This window comes from Choristoneura fumiferana, chromosome 11 (genome assembly GCF_025370935.1).
Source record: "Choristoneura fumiferana chromosome 11, NRCan_CFum_1, whole genome shotgun sequence".
In the NCBI taxonomy this organism is placed as follows: Eukaryota; Metazoa; Arthropoda; class Insecta; order Lepidoptera; family Tortricidae; genus Choristoneura; species Choristoneura fumiferana.
Window position 1 is genome coordinate 15,154,999 of NC_133482.1, and position 23,668 is coordinate 15,178,666.

General features: G+C 39.9%; 2 protein-coding genes across 3 annotated transcripts in view; one reads left to right on the plus strand and one right to left on the minus strand.

Moving 5' to 3' along the window:
- Positions 1-23,668, minus strand: part of LOC141432896 (SCP2 sterol-binding domain-containing protein 1-like) — a 532,736-nt gene that overhangs the window by 383,175 nt on the left and 125,893 nt on the right. The window lies entirely within an intron of this gene.
- LOC141432855 (uncharacterized) lies at positions 16,803-23,516 on the plus strand. Of its 2 annotated transcripts, none has more exons than XM_074094654.1 (3): positions 16,803-16,941; positions 21,885-22,001; positions 22,856-23,516. In XM_074094654.1, exons 1-3 carry the CDS (start codon positions 16,902-16,904, stop codon positions 23,035-23,037), a joined length of 339 nt encoding a protein of 112 aa, XP_073950755.1. In that variant the 5' UTR covers positions 16,803-16,901; the 3' UTR covers positions 23,038-23,516. The 2 variants fall into 2 exon arrangements, with proteins under 2 accessions (XP_073950755.1, XP_073950756.1); XM_074094655.1 differs by having other exon boundaries at positions 21,885-21,997.

The following is a 23,668-nucleotide window of genomic DNA, read 5'->3' on the forward strand; positions in this document are numbered from 1 at the left end:
TAACCGAATTCCTCGCGGGCGAAGCCGCGGGCAAAAGCTAGTATATTATAAAAGACCAGAGTAGTCATAGTAATATTTGTATGGTACTTTACGCACTAGATCTGATTTCTGTCGTCAGATTTCACCATAAAATATAGTTGTACGACTACTCCGAGCCGTATTTTCACTGATTAGGATCGGATTCGTGTCGATGTAGTGCGAAACCGAGGAGCTACTACTATTTTCGAGGTTCGATAATCGAAGTTCGTATCGCACCGTCCCTTACACTCGCGTATTAAATGACATAAGCGTCAGCGGGACGGCAACATACGAAGTTCGAATTTTGCACTTCGTATAGTATAGGGCCTGCTCTTAGATATTATTTTCGCGGAAACTTTATCCCTACACTAATAGACTTATTTATATTTATTAACTAGCGATCCGCTCCGGCTTCGTACAATTTAGTTTTGGGGAAAGGGAGATTAAGTGCTTTTGATTCAAGGCGTATATGTTTTTTCCAAAGTTGCACCCTCACGAAGCCGTAGCGGATCGCCAGTAGGAAAATAAAGCTATAAAATGTAGTCAATCCTTTGCAATTTACGTCTTACTTACCTAAGATTGTGTAAGTTGTCGTGAGGAAAAAATTCGAGCGACCCTTTTGTCTAAAAAAGCCGGAATTCGCAAAAACTACTTTGACGCACTTAAGAAGATCTCGTCGGGTGCGGCCCTGTCACTTCAAAGGGACTAGTGATGTGAACCGATTCCAACGGCGCAACCGGCATTTACCATTTTGAGAAAAACCGGTTTTATTGTTACTTTCAAAGTAAGTTCTTGAGTACTTCCCAGTCTAGAGTTTTATGGCGTATCTAAGAGCGGTTTCACACTAGTGTTTTATGTGCGTAGTTAGGTAGCGTTTTTGGAAGTGCGTGTACGTACAGGTGCGGCTTCGTTTTCTTCGAGAGTTGAACACGCACGAATGAGGACGTACACGCGCGTACGGTTTAATCTAGCGCGCTAGTAAGCGCGTCTGCCAAAAACGACCGTATACACGCAGGATAAACGCAAATCTGAAGCCACCCTTACACGGTGAATGAAAAAATTGTGATGAAGCATAATAAAACATAACCTAAAATTAATAAATGTCGGTCTTCATCCCGTAACAAATACAAGGTGAAATTTTATTCGTGAACCAAAACTTTTTCTACTCCTATACTGTAATCTGTGATTTAATTAATCACGAACAGTAATTATAACAGCCAGCATACATAACGAAATTCTTGAAAAGTCTATATTGTCTATTCCCCATAACAGCACTGTATCGTAATGTTGCTAAAACGATACTGCAACCACTTGCTTTTTTTTTCTTAATTCTTACGTTCGGACAGGCTAAGGTGCAGCCAGTTACATATTTTATATGGTTCTTATACATTTTTTTTTCATATTTCTCACTTGTTTATTGTTGTTTACCTTCTCTTTGCGTTTGCCATACTTTTTACTAAAGTATGAATACGTTTAAAGTTTACTAATTTTCTAATTTTTTATTGTAATTAATAAGTACCCAGTCGAAGAAAAAGTACCTATTGTATGCAACGTTATATAAAGCGTCGCTAAAGCTCACATCGTAACTTACGCCACTCACCTTTTTTGAACCCTGTTATACAACTGTTGCATAAAATACTATAATTCAATCGTTCGAATTAATAAAATTGAATACTTAATTGAATTTAACACAAACTTAATAAACAATTATTGAGATAATGCTTTTGTATTTATTGTTCAGTGACACCACCCTTAAACTGTGAATTAATAACAACTATTTATTTATCTATACTTCAAAAATACCGGTTTTCTATGCATTGAAGCACATCACTAAAAGGAAAAGGGATGTTTAAGGTCCAACCTCCGGCCATTCTATTGATACGAACAAAATACTCGACCGTGTTTTTAAAAACATAAGGCGGAGAGTTTGTGTGTCACTAGATCGGTTATGTAAAATGTTAATGCTTTGAATAATACCTTATTTACATGATGCGGGAAATGTGATGCGTTGCGTTTCATTGCGCGGTCGACAGGCAGACCTGTTACAAATGATGGAAGAAACGACGCAATGTATTGGGATTCTCTGTTATTTTCCACTCGTGTAAATAAGGGTGCTTGGGGGTTCCGTCCACAGGTTATTTTGGGATGTTTATGAGGGCAGGGGCGGCAGTATCCGTTATTATATCCCGGGAACTTTTGAACGGGACTATAAATTATTGTAAACGTGCAGGGGTGAAAGGATAGGTACAATCAAGCTTTTTTTTATGTATCGAACCATCTGGGGATTGCTTTTAAACATAATCAATCATCACTACCACCATTATCAGTTGTAGGATGTCCACTGTAGGACAAAGGACCCCCATAGACTTCCAGCCGCTTTGGTTGACACGGCCTGCATTCTCCGTGAACCCGTGGCTTTAACCAGTACCTTTTTTTTTTTTATTCGACTGGATGGCAAACGAGCAAGTGGGTCTCCTGATGGTAAGAGATCACCACCGCCCATAGACAACTGCAACACCAGGGTATTGCAGATGCGTTGCCAACCTAGAGGTCTAAGATGGAATACCTCAAGTGCCAGTTATTTCACCGGCTGTCTTACTCTCCACGCCGAAACACAACAGTGCAAGCACTGCTGCTTCACGGCAGGATTAGCGAGCAAGATGGTGGTAGCAATCCGGGCGGACCTTGCACAAGGTCCTACCACCTGCAACCTACCCTTAGTGTAAGTTTAAGAAATACGTCTCGATCGCGTTCGCGTTAAAATCTCAATTTGTATGCAAACACGAACAGCGCCTCTAGCGGAACGTTTGCGATGTTCGTGTTTCCATAAAAATTGAGATTTTAACGCGAACGCGATCGAGACGTATTTTGTAACCGAAAACTTACACTAAGGGCACAGGTCATCCGTCCAACTCGTTGGTGAAAGTTCTACACACGTTTGCCGATCAGCGGTCTCCATTCGAGAACTTTTCGGCACCAACAGCCAACAGCCATCAGTTCACCTTGCTATATGGCCTGCCCGTTGCCATATCAGCGAGCTAATTCGCTTGGCTATCTCGGTGACCCTCGTTCTTCTGCGTATCTCCTCATTTCTGATTCATATCATTCATTTCTGAGTCATCACTCGAAAATGTATTTTATTAACTATTTTCAAGTCCCATGGGTGGGCAAAGGCCTCTTTCGACTACCAACTCGCTCTATTTGCACTCCTCGAGAACGTGGCTAGGTCACCTATATAGCTATGAAATGAATATTTCTGAAAATTGATGTATGTATCCACTTTTTCAACCATACTAATATTATAAATGCGAAAGTGTGTTTGTATGTTTTTCCGCCTTTCACGTGGAAACGGAGCTACTGATCGACGTGATATTTTGGCATAGAGATAGTTTTTGGGCCAGAGAGTGACATAGGCTATTTTTATCCCGGAAAAATGCACAATTCCCGTGGGAACAGCGCGCGATAACCAAATTCCACGCGTACGAAGCCGCGGACAAAAGCTAGTATTGTTATAAGTGCTGGTATGGAGATGAAGTTAATATAGCCAGAACAAGAGTTTCGGTTTTTAATATACAGTCAGTCGGGGGCATAAATACATACAAAATTACCTATTATTGCATACGTTTGAGGTATATTTATACAGTAACTGTGTAGTCAAAATAACGCTGATAATTCTAGCCGAGTCGTCATTCTCATCGTCAACGGATTCTCAGTTGTAGACAGCTATTTACTTATGGTTAACTTCATGGTTTTCACAATTTTCCCCGTAATCAAACTATCTTGTCCGCAAGAGGTTTTTAATGGCGACATTTTGGGGCAGGGCACAGAATGAAATTCATTGTGCCCCAAAATGAGCTCCATTGTTCGCCACAGATAAAACAAGCAGGAAAATTACGGGGCAGCGCCATCGGCGCGAGCTTGATTTGTTTTAAATTATATTTCGGGGTTGCTGTAAACTAACGAGCCACAGAATAGCTATACTCGAATTTATGTATACCCCAGTCACATAACAACATTTTTACATTCAAAATTAGGTCAGGTACCTACTTTGCAAATATATTCTTCAACAATTCACCAAAATTTATCACCGCGACGATAAAATTTTATAAAAATAATCTTGAATAATTCTGTAAAAAATAGGTGAAAAATACTTTAAGCCTATTTACTTCATAATTTACTACTTACACAAGAAAAATCCACTTATTTTTTTGAAAGGAACTTAAAAAAGGCTTCATATTTTCAAAAGTAAAAATTATTACGATAGTGGCATAAAAGGTAAGTATAGTTAAGGTTTAGGCATTTCTTTTAAACGTGCTTTGAGTCTTTTTGTACTTATTTTTGCTGCTAATGTTATATCGGTTTAACAAAATACGTAGTTTCCAATCATATTTATAGTTCGATTTTAAATGATAATTATTTAAAATCTGATTTCTTGATAATATGTGACTTAAAAAATCTTATTTTATTTTTTCCTATTAATAGAAATTAGACGTAGGTATTACGAAATAATCACTTAAGTGTTTTTTTTTTTCTAATTTCCTGTTAGATATTTTGGTGGATTCAGCTTTCGAGTCTAAAAACGGAATTATTCAAACATATTTTGACAGTAAATTTACTGATAACGTTTTTGCTCAAAAAAAATACCTATTTTATGCTGCAATTTTTTTCACCATCTTCCGGAACCAAATTTTGGTGGATTAGAAAATTACCCGTAAAAGCCGCATACCAAAAATTAGCCTTATATCGCATTGTTTCCAAAAAGCTGTAGAATGACCAGGCTGTTTCGTCCGCGCGGAACTAAATATATTTATTTTAGATTGCCACGTCACAGGCTTAGCCTAGTGTGGAACCACTATGGAACCAACGGAAACCCTATTTTTAATTTCTTTTTTGCTTTTAATTAACCATTTTTATTTTTTTAAGCTGACATCTCATTACATTTACATTATTTAAATCCGTTACGGGTTGACTTTCAGTAACAATGATAGATAGATAGATAGATAGATAAAAAACTTTATTCACAAACATGCCATGACAATTCTACATAAACAAACGATTCAGATTGTATACATATTTGAATTAAGTTGTCACGGCACAGCCGCGAAAAGGCGCCGACTCAGCATGTGCTGCGACATTGCTGTCACAGCGCTGATATTCTGTCGGAACCAGTAGGAGTTGACGCACTCAGTCACATACAATTTTTACTCAAAGTTACTATAATAATGTATAATTTAAGGTTCAAATAACAAACAAACATAACAGACATTCTTTGAATATAGGTACCTAATACAAGCAAAAACAAAGACAAAGATTTTCGCAGCCTGGTTGTCAAATAGAACCGACGATACCGGGTAGTACTAAGCATTGACCTGAAGCTTCTGGCAATCCAATAAATATGTTTTAAACCTTTGCTTAAACATCTGCCTTGAACGAACTCCTCGAATAGGAGGAGGGATGTTATTCCAACACTTCGAGGCCAGATACCTAAAACTTCCCGAAATGCAGCTGTCCTGTGTCTGTACGGGCAGAGTACACAGCTCTGTTCGTTCGGTATCTAGCTGCCATCGACGACCATTTCAGCTTTTCGTGGAGATACTCAGGTGCACCAGTCCTCACAACATCGAAAAGCAAAGCAGCAAACAACAGTTCCCTACGATGCGACACACTTAGCATGCCTGCGTTGTTTAAAAATGGAGTAATATGGGAACGTGGAGGAACAGGAAAGCAGTATCTCACACAGGCATTTTGAACTCGTTGCAAAAGCTTATGAGTTTTCTTTAACAAACAAGAGCCAAAGGAAGTTAAACAATAGTTCAATTTGGAAAGAATTAAAGCCTCACAAAGACGTATACGAAGATCTATACTCAAATACTTTCGAATCCTGTAAAGTAAACGCAGCCGGTAAAAACAACTACGAACTACATCTCCGACGTGCTTTTCAAATTTCAGACTCGAGTCCATAAGAATGCCCAAATTGCGAGCCTCCTGCACCTGCTCCACCGAGTCACCGAGGATAGTTATTTCGGGATCGTAAGCTTTTACCTTATCAATTTGCTTACGGGAGCCCATAATCAAATATTTGGACTTTAAAGGATTCAGGACAAGAGAGCTCGCAGTAGACCACTCAAGAATCGAACTCAGGTCCTCGTTGATCAATTGGACTGACTCCTTAGTTTCAGATGGTCTGAAAGACAAGTAGACCTGCAAGTCGTCCGCATACAAGTGATATCTACAATGCCTAATGCTGCTACAAATATCCGAAGAATAAATTATGAACAGGAGAGGGCCTAAGATAGATCCCTGAGGAACTCCTCTGCTGACCGGCTTTACGTCTGAAAAAGTCCATGACCCATCGGGATTTTGAAGCTTGACCTGTTGTCGGCGGCACGAGAGATAGCTTCTAAACCATTCAAGGGAAGAATCCGCAAAACCGTAAAACTTTAATTTTGACAGCAATAAGGTCACATTGATCGTGTCAAAAGCTCTGGAAAAATCCAGAAGTACCAGAACTGTACACATGCCAACATCTTGAGCAGACAATATCTCATCAAAAACGTCGTGTAGAGCGGTGTTAGTACTGCGACCTCTTCTGAAACCCGATTGCAGCTTAGGAAGGATGTTATTGGCTTCAATATACGAAATCACCTGCTTATACACCACTTTCTCGAGGATCTTTGAGAGGTAAGACAAAATACTGATTGGCCGTAAGTCTTTGAGCCCATCAGGATTACTTTTTTTGGGGATGGGCGTAACTACCGCAGTCTTCCACAGCTCAGGAAAAGTTGATGTCTTAATAGACGAGTTTATTATATCTACGATAAATTCCAACGCAAAAGGAAGAGTCAATAGAACCATATCCGCAGAAATGCCGTCGCAGCCCTGAGCATTTGATTTGATGTCTAAAATAATTTTTGCAACAGTCTGAGCATCAACGGGTACCAATCTGAAACAGGAGTCGCAAAAACTACTATTTTCAAAGCTATCAAGCACCGATCTCTGCACTGTGTCATCTCCGGGAACCTTCAAGAAAAAATCATTGATTTTATTTGGGTCTCTTAAATGATCCGATATATCATTAGTAGATTTCATGTCTGAAAGTACATTTTGTTTCAACTGCTTCCATAGTTTCTTAGGGTTATTAATATTAGAGTTAATATTTTTATCAAAGTAAGCTTTCTGCTCCTGGAACAAACATGTATTTACCAGACTTTTCATGACTTTATACTGATCCCTGTCAACAATATGCATGGTGGTACGGTACTTATTATGAGCTAAATTGCGTAAATGCATCATGAGTCTTAAATTGGAGGTGAGCCAAGGTTTGGACTTATCTTTGACAACCAGCTTGCGATTCGGAGCAAAGGCATCAAACAGAGATAGTAGAAGTCTGTTGAAATATTGAACTTTTTCATCCACTGTTGGCAAACCATAAATAAAATTCCAATCCAATTGCAGTAAGCAACGAGAAAACTCCGTCAAATCAATACTTTTTAATGGTCTAGATATAATAAATTTGGGCATACCCTTATCCTTCTTAATCTTAACTTCAGCCAATATTAGAGCATGGCTACACAAGTCCACAATATAATCATTGGTCACATTCTCCAAAACATTGTTTGAGCAGATTAGGTCAATAAGTGTTTCACTGTGAGCCGTAAAATGGGTAGGCGCAGTAACATAGTTTCGTAAGTTTAGACAGTTAAGAAATGAAAGTAATTTTTGGGTCTTTGAGTCATTAACATCCAAAAGGTTTACATTGAAATCACCCATTAATAGTATCCAATCATATTGTGATAACGAAGTAATAGTGTCAGTTAAACCATCCAAAAAATCATCTAAGTCCAGCCAAGGCGGTCTATACGCCGTGCCCACAAGAAGCTTGACGGAACTTAAGGAACTTAATGAAGCTACGTTAAGCCTCAATGTCTAACACGCTTGGTATCATGATCGTGTTCACCACTTCTTTCTGTCACACGGCATAATACGAGGATAGAATGAGATGGAGAATGCGATCGAGAACGTCAGCGCGTTAGACAATACGGCCTTAAGTCAGATACACAGACTGACCAACTTACCTGTAAATCAAACCATGCAACACTACATTTTATGCGAACGAGATTAAAACTTTTTCGATTCACAGATAAGTTGGTCAGTCTGTATACAATTTGACATCTCATCAACATTGTTTGCTCCGTAAGGCACCACAGCAAATTTCGTCGAAATCGTTAGAGCCGTTTTAAACATTTCAACGACGGGGGTACAACGCCATCTATCGGCAAATTGGGTAACTAATTTGCAGGCTAGAACTAGTTTTTATTATATGAACTAGTTTTTATTATATTTTTCAGAGTTTTTATTATATGAACCGATATCTATTTTGTAAATTATATAATTATTGAGCCTTATTATTTTGTATCTTGACATTTAAATTTTATATTCATATTTCTACTTATTTTGTTAATTTTATTAAATTGTATTTTACGTGTTGTCCTAGCAACAGAGCATGTGAAACCTGATAATATTTAAGACCTATTTTGTACACCATGTTTTTATGTAAAATAAAGTATTTGATTGATTGATTGATATCAATCTATTTTTTTTTTCATTTGAAAGAAGATACTTTTAGCGTGATCTATAGGTACTTTGAGAAAAAACATGCACGCTGTGGCATTTAAATTACAATCTTAGTTTAGAAATATTGTTTTAACAAAAAACTTATTTTTTCTGGAATTTTTTTGCTAAGCTTAACTTCGGTGATTTTTTTCATAACATTTTTTTGAACTTTCGGAGTGAATATCTCCGAAAATATTCACTTTATCAAAAAATGGTTTTTGCGAACCCCTATTCATTTTATATTAAATGATACTGTAACGGATAACTCACGTCTTAAATCGAGTTTAGTTCGACATGTTTCGGGTATTTCAAATACCTATACAACGATATCCCACAACATTGGGTGGAAGTGAAAAAAAAACATCCGACTACGAGTACCTATGGGAGACAACCTAAAAAAAAATTTTTTATTTTTTTTTATTTTACCACTGTCGGCGCGACTGATATGTATTTTTATGCCAAATTACAGCTTTCTAGTAGGTACTAACGGTATCTGAGCTTAGCCGCGGATAGACAGATGGACAGACATAGCGAAACTATAAAGGTTCCTAGTTGACTACGGAACCCTAAAAACTGCTCGTGTAATTATAATAAGATGTAACGAAGAAGAAACATTTTTAACATCCGCTTAACTAACTTTGAACTTTTAATATTTCAGGTTAAGACTTTATTTAATTTCCGGCCGTCGACGCCAAATGCATGAATTATAAAATTGACCTACTTCTGAACCTGTAAGAAGGCTTCTGGTATTAAATGTTGCACTAGTGTTGTCAGTGAAATGAAATTTATAAGTAGGTATTTTGTACTGTTTACCCTTTATGTATATCCGTTGCCTAGTATCCATAGTACAAGCTTTGCTTAGTTTGGGACTAGGTCAATTGGTGTCAAGTGTCCCATGATAATATATATATTTTTTTATTTAAAAGTCGCGGGTTCACGGTGGATGCTGGCCGCTTTTAACCGAAGCAACTGGAGGTCTACGAAGGAGGCCTATGTCCTATCCAACCATGTACTGATGTGATGCTGATATGATGATGATGAAGTACAAGTAGCCATTCTATATTTCGGTAACTGATTTTAGATTACAGGATACAGAAAAAGAAGACTTTATTTCAGACCAACAAAAGTCCATATAGTAGGGTACCATCAATTGGGTATTAGCATGTCGAGCGCTAAGACATTTAAAGTACCATTTTTCAGCGTAAAACTGAAACAACGCAGGCAACGAACAACCACAATACGCACTAAAGCTCAAACATTTTCCAACGCGTTAACACCCTGTCACATTAACAAGCCGTATGCACATGCACGTTGTGTGCACGATAATACCGACCGCTGAATGTGACAACGTCCTAAACTGTATGTTTTGTGTATTAGCCCGCAACCAGGTGGGTCCGAATGCCGGCCACGTAACAATTAGTGGCTGTTTAGTACAATCCGGACCGCGGGTGGGGACTGCTTTGGCCGCAGCACTGTTATATCCGCCAGAGGGCCTAGTATTTATCGTGACCGCACATTTAGTAGAACGTTCGTATTTGCGAGCCATATTCATTCACAGCTTTGCGGTGAAGGAAAACATCGTGAGGAAACCTGCACAAACCTGCGAAGCAATTCAATGGTGCGTGTGAAGTTCCCAATCCGCACTGGGCCCGCGTGGGAACTACGGCCCAAGCCCTCTTGTTCTGTGTGCCCAGCAGTGGGACGTATATAGGCTGGGATGATGATGATGATGATTCATTCACAGCACGTGAGCGAAAAATGACCAACTTAGTTCGTGGAAGGGATCGTCCTCGACGGATACGTCGTGGAGGACATCATACTCGTCTCGTAGTATGTATCGTGGATATGTCGGTTCATTATTTTTTTTCTAAAAAAAACCTTTATGAATTGGCACGCAGGTATTCTCGTCGTGCATTTAAAATGCATCCCTCCATCGATTTTCACTGAAAACAGCATAGGGAAATGTTTTAAAGGCATATGGAACACTGCACTATAACCATAAAGTCTTTGTATAGTATACATCATATTTGTTTTTATTACTGTACAAATATTTATGCTCTGGACTGTACCACTGTTTGCTAGCAGCTCTATCCCGTATCCACCCAGATTTGTTGCGTGTCGATTGTTTTTGTCGGCGCGGACGAGGGGTGAATCTCAATGCGGTCGATACTCGATACCGATAACGGTTGATCTTTCGCTTCCGGGAAGCGTTTGTAAACACGCCCGAGTTGGGAATGGACCATTAGTTTCCGGTTGCAGCCGGTTTTATTAGTGCCTTTGTTCCTTTTTCACACTTGAGAATTAGTTACTCGCGTCCCTGCGGGGTTTGGTATAGAGATGCAACGGATATCCGGTCAGCATCCGGTATCCGGCCTATCCGGCCACTATTTTACTATTCGGCCGAATACCGGATAGTTGCGTACTATCCGGCCGGATACCGGATGGTAAAAAACTTATAGTTATGATTAAAAACTGGTATTATTTATTAATTTATCAATTATTGACATCAGTTTATTATTCTAAAGGAGCTGTTTCACCACCATTGATTAATGTGATACCGCCTCGCGTCTATTCAAACAAAACAAATTGAAACTACATCATATTTATCCGTCAGTTAAAATAATCAATGGTGGTGAAACCGCCCCTAAGTTAATTTTTTATACTTACTCTACAAGTTGCAACCTGCACGGAGTGTCATGCGCATGTTCGAATTAGCTTAATTTAATTGTACGTAAAACTATGCCGAATATCTGGCTATCCGGCCAACGGTCCCGCCGAATATCCGGTATCCGGTATCCGGCCAAACCACTTCCCGTTTCATCTCTAGTTTGGTACCTTTTTAGGGTTCCGTACCTCGAAAGGAAAAAACGGAACCCTTTTAGGATCACTTTGTTTTCCGTCCGTCCGTCTGTCAAGACCCTTTTTCTCAGGAACGCGTGGAGGTATCAAGCTGAAATTTATATCAAATATTTAAGTCTACTGTCCCTTGGAGCTGTGAAAAAATCAAACTTCTAAGCCAACGCAATCAAAAGATACACCCGTTTATGCTGCAAACTTCCGCAAATTTTCGAAACTCGCAAGGGAATCAAAACCTACAGGGTACTTTCTGTGAACTCAGAATCTTGAAATTTGGTACGTAGCAACGTCTTATTCTTATAGCACAGATAAAGGAAAAATTGCGTTAACCGTAAATTTTTAGTTACATCATATAATAAAAATATTTATACGGAACCCTCGATGCGCGAATCCAACTTGCACTTGTTTTATTGGCAAAAAGTTAAGTCCCCTCTTAAGCTGCGTTTCCACCAGAGATGTGCGAGGATGTTCATTTACCTATTCGCACAGCACCGCTCTAGTGGAAACAGTTGAGCGGAGCGAGGAGTTCAATGAAGCTTTTCTATTAGTTGGGTGAATTTCAACAAGCTTGAAATTTACCTAATTTTGGTGGCTTTTTTTATTTTTGTTGTCCGAGTCAAAATGATATATCAACAATACGTTACAAGTCATAATATATTGTGTTGTAATGGCCCTTCATTATACATAGTAGTTTTGGAGATATTATGATTTTAGTAATTTGATTACCACCAAAATTGCTTGTACCCACCAAAATTAGATATATTGGCCACCAAAATTGCACATCTACACCAAAATTAGATGTACTTGTTTCTAATTCAAGGTAAAAAAATATTTTTCTTGATCAAATTGTCTGCTGGATATAAAAATAAAATAAATGTTTTATTAATCGTTTTAATTGTACCAAAATCTCTACGAAAATACAATGTTTAACTCGTAGTAACAAAATAGTACATTGTGTCTTAAGGGCGGTAAATAAGGAATTACGAACGAGAGTCTATTAGAAGCCCGAAGTCGATGATAATGCAATTATATTTTCATCACACTTGCTCTGAAACAGTGTCGTAACATGCAGGCTACCATGGTTGCAACCCCCCAAATAAAACCCTCGACCTTAATGTGCTTGTCATGAAACCCGTGGTCGGTAAATGAGTCATTGCCGGTACTAATTTTCTTGTCATGAAGCCCAAGGTCGGTAAATGAGTGTGATACTGCATGGCGTGCTGGTCGTGCTGGTGTCGGGCGCATGGTCAGGCTGGGGGGGGGGGAGGCTGGCGCGGAGGAGTTAGCGGTATCGGTAATTTTTAAAAAAATATTAGTTTTTCTTTTACAAATATACAATTTTACTCGCAAATGTGATGAAAAACATTGTATGTCGCACGGGCGGTACTAGAATTACGAACATCGACTAACTAAAGCTCAGTCTTCGACTTCGGGCTTCTAATAGACTCTCGTTCGTAATTCCTTGTTTATCGCCCTTAAGACACAATGTACTATTCTTTTCGAGGACTTCTTCTCTTGATTGTTTTTTCTTCCGGTTAGCCATTCTAAAAAAATAAATTAAGTTTTCAAAGTCAAAAGTCAAAGTCAAAATATCTTTTATTCAATTTAGGCTATAACAAGCACTTATGAATGTCAAAAAAAATCTACCACCGGTTCGGAAAAACCTCTGCTGAGAAGAATCCGGCAAGAAACTCAACGAGGTATTATTACAAATAGTGATATTTTATAATTTAGTTTTATAGTAAAGTAGGTATCTAAGTGTTTATATTTTACTTGAAATAAGTGCATTGAGTCAATAAATGTAAATGCAAAGTTTTAAATGTAAAAGGCTTAAAAATGAAATTATAATTATGTGGATGGGCTTCAAATTACCACCAAAACCACCAAAATTGATCCACCAAAATTAGAAAAAGTGCATAAAAAAATGATTAAAAAAAAACGTATCATTCACTTCCAATTTAACTTAATATTTTAAAAAGGAAACTTTTAACATGCCTCGCATATACTTCATACAAAAACAAGTATTGCTAAGTCATTAGTTACATACACCACCAAAATTGCATTAAAAAGTATTTTAACACACCAAAATTAGATACTTACGTGCTTGGCGGACAGATCCAGCAAGATATGGCACGTGTGTCATCGCTCAGCGCAGGAGCGGAACTAAACGCACAGGTTAACACACGTTTGTTGGTCTTATTGCGTTTCGTTCGACCACAAAAACATCTTCAACCTCCACCACTCTCACCTACCACCAAAATTGCCAATTTCGCATGGACAACTTTTAGTGCCTAGTTTTGAGTATAAATTCATGTACTAATATTTATTTATATATTCTTATAAGATACTTGAAGTAATGAAGAATAAAATACAATGCATTTTTAGTTAAATAAATGGATGTTATGGTTCTATCATAGACATTCATCAAGAACAACGGATACTGGACGCCACACCAAAATTATGATTTGAATGAAAAAAATATTTTTAATAAACATTAATGACTTTTATAAAACTTTGCAATTTGGCTTAAGATAAAAATTTGTGTTTTCTTTTTTAGAAAAAAAATTAAACCTCTAAAACAATTAGTCCACACCATAATTATCAGCTCTGCCGCCAAATTTTCTCGCTGAGATAATCACCCAGTTCATAACAAACATTCCTCAGACTCAAATTCATTTATTCGCGACACAACGCATTCCTCGCAACCCATCTTCACATATTATCTCTGGTGGAAAAGCTGCCTTAGTTACTCGCTTTTTCCTGAGGGGGTGCCTTTTTTTTATTGGTAAAGTTAGTTCCCTCTTACAATTATAGTATGTAGTAGGTAGGGTACCTTTTCATAATCAATTGTCTTTGCCAAATGTTTCAACAGCACAAAGCACAAAGGTTCCTTCTTGGCACGTGATTCAGTTTCCTCGCCTGTACATACAAGACTGATTGGGGGTCTTAAATTATCTAAGGATTGGGGTGTAATGTAGTGTGTATTATTTAATCATGTAGAGAACGGAGTTTATAAAATTCCCGTTGAAAAAAAACTAATAAGTCATTTTCAACATTTACGTATAACTGTGGAGCTGCGAACATAAAAGCTCCAGCTCAACTTCTCCCACCCCTTTTTCAGGGGGTTAAAAAACCCGGCCTAATAGTAAATCGCGCCGGGCTTGTCCGTCAATACCATTACGGTATAACGGCTTCTCCGTCATAAAGCGCTTTCAGCGCGGCAGATGTCCGGTAAATCTTTACGGCTCTTATCCCGGACGCCGCGGGAAACACCGCCGGACAGACGGAACAACATTATATTAAAAGGCTTTAGAAATTCTGATGATGAACTCGGGTTGAGTTCGAAACCTATCAGCGTAGTGTTGTGGTGGTGATTTGTGTGACGTGTGTGTATTCTTACAGCTTGGAGGTGGACCTGCATGAATAAATATTTGTTGACTTGCCTTGATTGACGTAGCTATCGTAAGGTCGCGGGTGAGCAAAGTAATTGTTCACAGTGCCCTTAGTGTAAGTTTTCGGTTACAAAATACGTCTCGATCGCGTTCGCGTTAAAATCTCAACTTGTATGGAAACACGAACATCGCAAACGTTCCGCTAGAGGCGCTGTTCGTGTTTCCATAAAAATTGAGATTTTAACGCGAACGCGATCGAGACGTATTTTGTAACCGAAAACTTACACTAGGGGTACAGACGGTACAGTTCGTTAAAAAATTACAGTTATAGTCCAACTTATATGCTTTATCCACGATATTCTTGGTATCGCTTACTTACAGCTTGCCGTGGCATTATGCTGAGTGGGGACCTATTTAGAGCTTGTGCACACTAGTGTTTTTTTTATTACATACTTTATTTAAATAGCAATACAGTAATTCATAATACACTGTGAAACTACATACATAAAAACAAATAAAATTAAACAATATATAACATAACAAAATAAAGATCAAAAACCACTCCATCACGTCACAAATTTTACACATTATGTCATCTCACAAGTTTTTGCCGGCGGTTTCTCGGCGGAGCGGGAACGTGGCGGGCACGCGGCGTGCACGCGGGAAGCACGCTGCGGTACCTCCGCGATTATATGCGCGGTGCCGTCGCGTGGACGCGCCGATTAAGCCACACGTACGCCGTACGGTCATATACGGTCCGCGCCACCGCGGCGGCGCGCTGCCGGCACGCTGGCGGCATAATCGCGGAGATACCGCAGCGTGCTCGCCGCGTTCCCGCTCCGCCGAGTAGAGAAACCGCTGGCAAAAACGCCAGTGTGCACAAGCTCTTAGTCTCATGTACACATTGCGATGTTTTTATGTCGTTAAACAAATAATATTTTTCTAAGGATTTTGTGATTCCTACGGAATTTCGTAAGCAGATGTATTTTTAACTTAGACTGCTATTTTATTAAACTACTAAAATTCTCAAGAAAACTTAGCCATAATAGTTTTCTTTGTAAATTTAATATAATATAACAAAAAATGCGTTTTAAAATCAAATATATTCCAAACGAACAAAGGTGTCTTAAATCTATTCTCATTCATTTGCTTTTAGAGTTTAGACCCATAACGAAATATTTTGTTGTAGTTTTTGATACAACATGATGCTCGTCGATGTACGTGGCCGTGTGTCCGGCACGTTTCAACAGAAAAGCGTGAACTGGCGAATGATCTTCCAAAGGATTATCTATCTCGCGCTAAACCACTGATTTGTTCAGCCTACATTATACGAGTTTCCGGGACGGCGGCAGATTCTTTTACTGCCCAAGTTTTCTTTTAAAGCTTGTGCTGAAAAATAGTGGCGTGTTAATTTAAAAACAAGTTTGGCTTTAAGCCAAAGTAAAGTATTAAAGTTTGAAGATTTTTAAGAGTTTTGGGTATGGATGTTTGTCTTATTATGGCGCCCACGTGGTATCGTAATGACTAGTGCACCAACCCAATGAAGTTACAGGAATTTATGCGCCTGAAATGAATTTTAGAAAATTCGAGAATTGTAGTCAGATTGTACGTCGAAGAAAGCGACAACCATATGCCTTTCAAAACGGGATCAAAAAGGAAATAAAACATGTATGAGCATGCGTGTGCTGCCGCTACGTTCAAGCTTGGTTCAAGCACTTAAATGTGACAAGGTACTAATACTCTTTGATGTGACAATTCCACAAAGAAACTGGCGCCCCCATTTAACACAACCTTCATTGTCCCAGTGCTTTCCCAGTGATACAAGCGCACCATAAATTAAAAGCATAATCAACCTCTAACCTTAATCACAAACATGCGGACCTGCGTTTAAAAAAACTCATCTGTCAAACCAATGTCAAAGCACGGGATTGATGCGGGCCGCGGGCTCTCGGGACTTGTAATGAAGCTAATTCATCACGATGTAACATACCGTGTATAATTTAAATATAAAATGTAAATAGCATGTATGGTTGTCAAATTCCAGTCACTTCAGAACCGCAAGGTTAGTTTTTATGGGCTTTATATTTATAACTCGCAATGTTGGTAGAGGTTGGTATGGTATCTAATTCACGCAAAAGAAAATAAGATCCAGTTAAATGTAAGTGTGTATGTATATAAATAAATACGATATCATTCAAAAATAAATAAAGTTACACATAATTCACAAATTACTGTATTGTTGCTGGATCGTACTTGTGATGTTGATGCAATGAAATTAAATCAGTAAAATGAAGATACAACTTTTTTTTTGTTTATATGGCACTGGCGGCGAGGCACTTTGCCAATGTCAAATAAAAATTAAATGTGAAAGTGAAAAAAAGACCAGATAACCAGATTTAGATGACCAGATGGCCTAGTGGTTAGAGAACCTGACTACGAAGCTTGAGGTCCCGAGTTCGATTCCCGTGTCGGGGCAGATATTTGTATGAAAAATACGAATATTTGTTCTCGGGTCTTGGGTGTTTAATATGTATTTAAGTATGTATCTATATCAATATAATTATATTTTCTCAAACATGCTCGGAAATGTATGCGTTAATGTCACGAAATGGAGACATGAAGTTTCTCATTTATGGCTCCCTACCACCTCCCTACATAACTTCTTGGCCTAGTCCATGAAGTATGTATGAAAATCCATTATTGTCCGCTGCTCTAACTTTTTAATTTTGCTTACTAACATTAAACTGACAAAGGACTGACGAACAGCCAACCACCACTACTTTGTAAGCATTTGCGATACTGCGATGCGATGCGATGCGATGCAACGCGACGCAATGCGATGCGATGCGCCGCGTCGATGGATGGATGGATGGATGGATGGATGGACGGACGGACGGACGGACAGATGCACGGACGGATGGACGGACGGACGGACGGACGGAAGGACGGACGGACGGACGGACGGTCGGATGGACGGACGGATGGACGGACGGACGGACGGACGGATGGACAGATGGACGGACGGATGCACGAACGGATGGACGGACGGATGGACGGACGGATGGACGGACGGAAAGACGGACGGACGGACGGACGGACGGTCGGATGGACGGACGGACGGACGGACGGATGCCCGAACGGATGGACGGACAGAGGGACGGACGGACGGATGGAAGGACGGAAGGACGGACGGACGGGCGGACGGACGGTCGGATGGACGGACGGATGGACGGACGGACGGACGGAAGGACGGACGGACGGACGGACGGACGGATGGACGGACGGACGGACGGACGGACGGACGGATGGACGGACGGACGGAAGGACGGACGGAAGGACGGACGGACGGACGGATGGACGGACGGACGGATGGACGGACGGATGGACAGACGGACGGACGGATGGACGGATGAATGGATGGATGGACGGATGGTTTAGACGGATGGACGGATGGTTAGACGGATGGTTAGACGGATGGACGGACGGACGGGCGGACGGACGGACGGACAGATGGATGGACAGATGGACGGACGAACGGACGGACGGACGGATGGATGGATGGATGGATGGATGGATGGATGGATGAAGCATTTCCTCACATTGTTTGTGAAAAGCACTATACAAGCCTCGGCCAGAACAGGGATTGATGGACTCGTTTTATCCGGCCTCGTCTACGACTCGGCCGTCTACCCCGAACTCGTCCATCAATCCCTTACTTCATGGCCTCTGCAGTAATGTACTATTATCCGTTGCGTAGTACCGATAACACAAGCTTGCTAAGCTTATTTTGGGACTAGGTCAATTGGTGGGAATTATACCGTGATATTTATTTATTTATTTAAAAATAAAATTACTTAACCGCAAAAATACATTGTTTTTCATAGAACTAGTTAAGAACAAACGAATTTTTTGCTAGCTTTCAAATTTGTGCACAAAACCCGAGTCGGACACACACTTGGTTGAGTTTGAAGCTGCCTCTTGGCATTGCATTCGCTTTTTACCCGACGCATAGCAGAAGCCCGGTGCATCAGCTGCAGCGCGTTTGCACTTTCCCATGCATTTTCACCGTCATTGCTGTCGCCCCATATATGTTACGAGTATGTGCACACGAATGCAAAGATATATTAGATATATATCCCCACTATTGGGGGGTAGTCAGAAAAAATCAAGCACGTGGAAGATTTTTAGGGTTCCGGAGGCAAAATGGCAAAAACGGAACCCTGGTAGTTTCGTTAAGTCCGTCTGTCTGTCTATCCGTCCGTCACAGGCATTTTACTCGAAAATTTGGAGTACAGATGTCTTGTCAAAGCCGCTATTTAGTTTTGTAGTTAAATTATAAAAATAAATATTTATGGAGTGCCCCTCCATACACGTAACATAAATTGATTTTTTTTTAACTCGCTTCAACGTGTGGCACATAGTTCGACAGCTCTTTTGAAAAATAGTACGGTTTCTCAAAACTCTTTTTGATTAAGTGAAGATTTCCGGAAATAATCGCTCCCAAAGCAGCGAAAATTGTCCCCCCCCCTCTATCTTGTAAACCGTTCGTCCAAAACATATGCAAAAAAATATGGAAAGGTAACGCTTAATAAATACTTTCAACTTTCAATCGGATGTACCGTTTTTGAGTTATTGCCGAAAAACTGCGCTTCTCAACAAAAGGACGTAAGTGCCGTGAAGATACGCTCTTTTTCTGGTAATAGATTTTAAGACTTTAGTACCTAAGTGTTTTAATTGTGCTATAACGCACATAATATTACTTGATTTTTTTCGTAATGGCTACGGAATCCTATCTTGGGCGTAGCGGTTTTATTTTATTATGAGAGGGAAAAATGCTCATGACACCACCGCCTATGAGTACAGTCACCAGCATTAATATCTGCCACAGCGGAGCGTGCAAAAATATCTGACACGTCCTTCCGGCCCTAGAGAGTCGCAACAGATATTTATGCACGCTTGTTGTGTCAGATATTGGTGCTGGTGACTGTACCAACTACTCAAGGAGAAGTAAGAAGAAGAAGTCGAAGTTTCGTATTCGTACCTATACGATGTGATTTCTATAGAAATACCAAGGAAATACTGAACGAGCGAAAGTTTGTAAATCTGTTTCTTTGTTACCTTATCACGTCTAAACCGCTGAACCTATTCAAATGAATTCGGTATACACATATTTTGAGTCCCGGGGATGAACGTAGAATAGTTTTTATCCCGGAAAATCAGAAATCGGAAATTCAGATCTATTGTCAAGAAGACATTAATATGCAAAGGCGTATTATAAAGTTAATGATTATATCATGGACAGGGATATTTGGAAATAATTCCGATCCGCATTAGCGATCCCTTCAAATAGCGAACCTACTGTGTTAAAATAAAGTTGTGTTAAATACTTGTGATGTATACATATCATTTAATAATATTGTAAATCTGTTTTAAAAAATATATATACCTCGTTGAGTTTCTTGCCGGATTCTTCTCAGCAGAGGTTTTTCCGAACCGGTGGTAGATTTTTTTAGACATTTTAAGTGCTTGTTATAGCCTAAATTGAATAAAGATATTTTGACTTTGACTTCGACTTTGACTTTGACTTTGACTTTGAAAATTGCGAAGTGCCCGCGGGTAAGCGATAAACATTGTACGCGGACGGAGTTGCGGGAAATAAACTAGTAGCAAAATAATAGCAAAATAGGCGTATTATTAATTAGGTGTATCCGTATACTTCGGAAGTCCATATCAATGAACCGTAATATTTTTACTTTTCTTCTTCGCTACCAACTGCCACCTACGTCTATCTGATACATATATATTGCACGCTGAACCCACCCACCCTTCTCTTCCATAGAAAACAATACATAGGGCAGAAGTACCGTTTGTGGCCACTGTACCGTTTATGGCCATATATACGTTTGAAATAAATTTATAGTAATAAATCATTACAAACTTTATTCGTTTCAGTATAAACTTTTGAAAACTCACTGAACATATTATTTTTAATAACCATATTTTTATTTTATGACTTTAAAAGTCAACTGGCCAAAAACGGGCTTAAGGTGGCCGAAACCGGTACTTCTGCCCTATACATATAAACGCGTCGGTCACCTCTCGCCGGCGGCGGGGTCAGAGAAACCAGGGCCTTAGCGCTGCTCATACTAATTTTAACCCCCGACGCAAAAAGAGGGGTGTTATTTTAATAGGCGTCCAGCCGTTCCGTGCAACCGCGTCAGTGAGCGTAGGCGTAGGACCTTAATCCTACTAATATTATAAACTAGCTGTTGTCCGCGGCTTCGCCCCCGTTTATTTTTTCCAAGATTTCTTCCATAAAATCCTTCTCCCGACAATGACAAAGAATAAGCGAAATCGGCCCAGCCGTTCCCGAGTTTTGCGCTTAGCAACACATTTTACGATTCATTTTTATTTATGTAGATATGAAAGTTTGTGAGCGAGTGAGTGAGTGAGTGAGTATGTTTGTTACTTCTTCACGCTGAAACGGCTGGACAGATTTGGATGAAGTTTGGCAAAAAAGTTAGTTTATAACCTGGATTAAAACATAGGATACTTTTATCCCGATGTTCCTACGGGATAGGGATAAAATCTCGAACTAATAACCGCTGGGCTTAGAGTCATGAAATTTGGTAAGGATGTAGATATCTGGACATCTGGAATAACCCACAGGCTACTTTTTATCCCGGTATTCCCACGGATAGGGATAAAATCTCGAAATAACAACCGCTAGGTTTAGAGTCATGGAATTTGGCATGGTGTTTTAATTTAACACAATTAAAACCACGATGTAATTTTAGGGAATTCCCACGAGAATTTAATAAAATCCCGGAATTTCAATTCGACTACTGTATCCAATGATTTACGCGTACGAAGCCGCGGGTAAACCCTAGTGTCAATATAAAGAAGGGGACGTGCCGAAAGAAGAATGGCACATTGCTTCAGACTGTGAACCTGTTAAACTATGGGAAACGAATTGATTCGCATTTATCTAGTTTTTTGTCGCAGCTCCGTGGCTGACCTATGGAATGGTGGCACTGCGGGCCGTGGTCCTGGCGGTGATACTGTTCCTGCTGGTCGGCACAGTCATCGAGCGGCAGATCGAGACCGCCTTCCAGCGCGTTGGTGAATGCCCTCACTTTATCCTCGCGACTGCACCAGGACACTAGAGGCTTCGCTATAGGCATACGTTAGGAATTGTACTGACATATCATGCCTTTTGCCAGAATTGCGGCCGGACTTTCCTAGTGTCAGGCCGCTTGTAGACGTCCGTTGTTTTCACCGGACAAAGGATCGTTTTTTTGCCGACGTGCGGTGTTGTATGGCCTACAATGAATGTGTGTACATGCACCGGACACTTGTCCGGCCACTTAGGCATACAACACAAGCCCGGCAAAAAAACGGTCCGTTATCCGGTGGAACAAGCGGCCTAAGGGTTTAGGGTTATATAAGAGCGATTTTGCACTACAACGATCCGAATCCGATTCGAATCAGCGAAAATACGGTGAGGACTTGTCCTAGAACTATTTGTTTAATGAAATCGAATGACAGATTTCTTATGTAGGGTACTTACTACAGAAATCTTATGTAGGGTCTTATGTACCTAGTGCGTAAGTTGCCATACACAGAGTTCTAAAAATTACTCTGGTCCATATTTTCACAGATTCGGATCAGATTCGTATTGGACGTAGGGCGAAATCGCTCTAATTTTATAAATGCGAAAGTTTGTGTTTATGTTTGTGCGTGTGCGTGTTAGACAGCTGAATGTCTGGAATACCACATGTGCTAAATAAGAAATGTATTGAATCAGGCGTTACTTTGTGGGGGTCCATATCAATGAACTAAAAGAATTTCTTTGATCACCCGCGACCTTACACATATGCTACTTTAATCTTTCGTAACTCTTCGTATGTCAGGAATCGCTATGTTTCAAGCTTATTCCCTTCCTCCCGGAAGTAATAGTATTTTGTTTCTTCTAGTGTCCCGTCACCTTCGGCCGATGCTAGCGACAGCAGAAGCGGACACAACCACGGAGCGAGAGCTGGTCAACCATGGCCTTGAGCATCCGGCTACACCCGTGCCTTCCCAGAAGTCTCTCCAGTGCACCAAGAGCAGAAGCGTAACACACATCCCAAGTCCTCCTATAGATATGATAGGCTGAAGATAAGCGTTGATTCAGTAGATAGCAGGGTAGCCAATGCCTACCAGGGCCGGATTTAGGGGACGACAAACGGGGCAAAAGCCTGAGGCCTTCAGAAAAGAGGGGCCCCCACAATAGACATCGGAAAAAAAAAAAACAAATTTCGACGAGTAAACAATATATCACGCAATCAGTAAAATATCAAAATCTCAAATGGCCCTCATTTTACAAAATTCGACCCTGATACCCTATACTACGAAGTGCAAAATTCGAACTTCGTATCTTGCCGTCCCGCTGTCTCTTATATTATTTAATACGAGAGTGAGAGATACGGTGCGATTTCTGCTTCGATTTTAGAATTTCGTATCCTTGCTGTGGGGGAAACTAAGCGATGGCTGCCCTGGAATTGATCCAATAGGACCCAATGCACGCCTATGGTAAAGATTTGTTATATAATAGTAACGGCTACGCAACTCTAGGATCCAAGTTACGTACCTAGTAATATTAGTGGTTTCAATAATTTATATACTAACCGAAATTAAGTTTGTGGTTTAAAATGTCTGTATTCAAAATATACGAAAATATAGTGATCTTTTAGCGTATTATTGACTATTTTTAGCAAAACCAAAACAAAACTGAGGATTTTCCATGG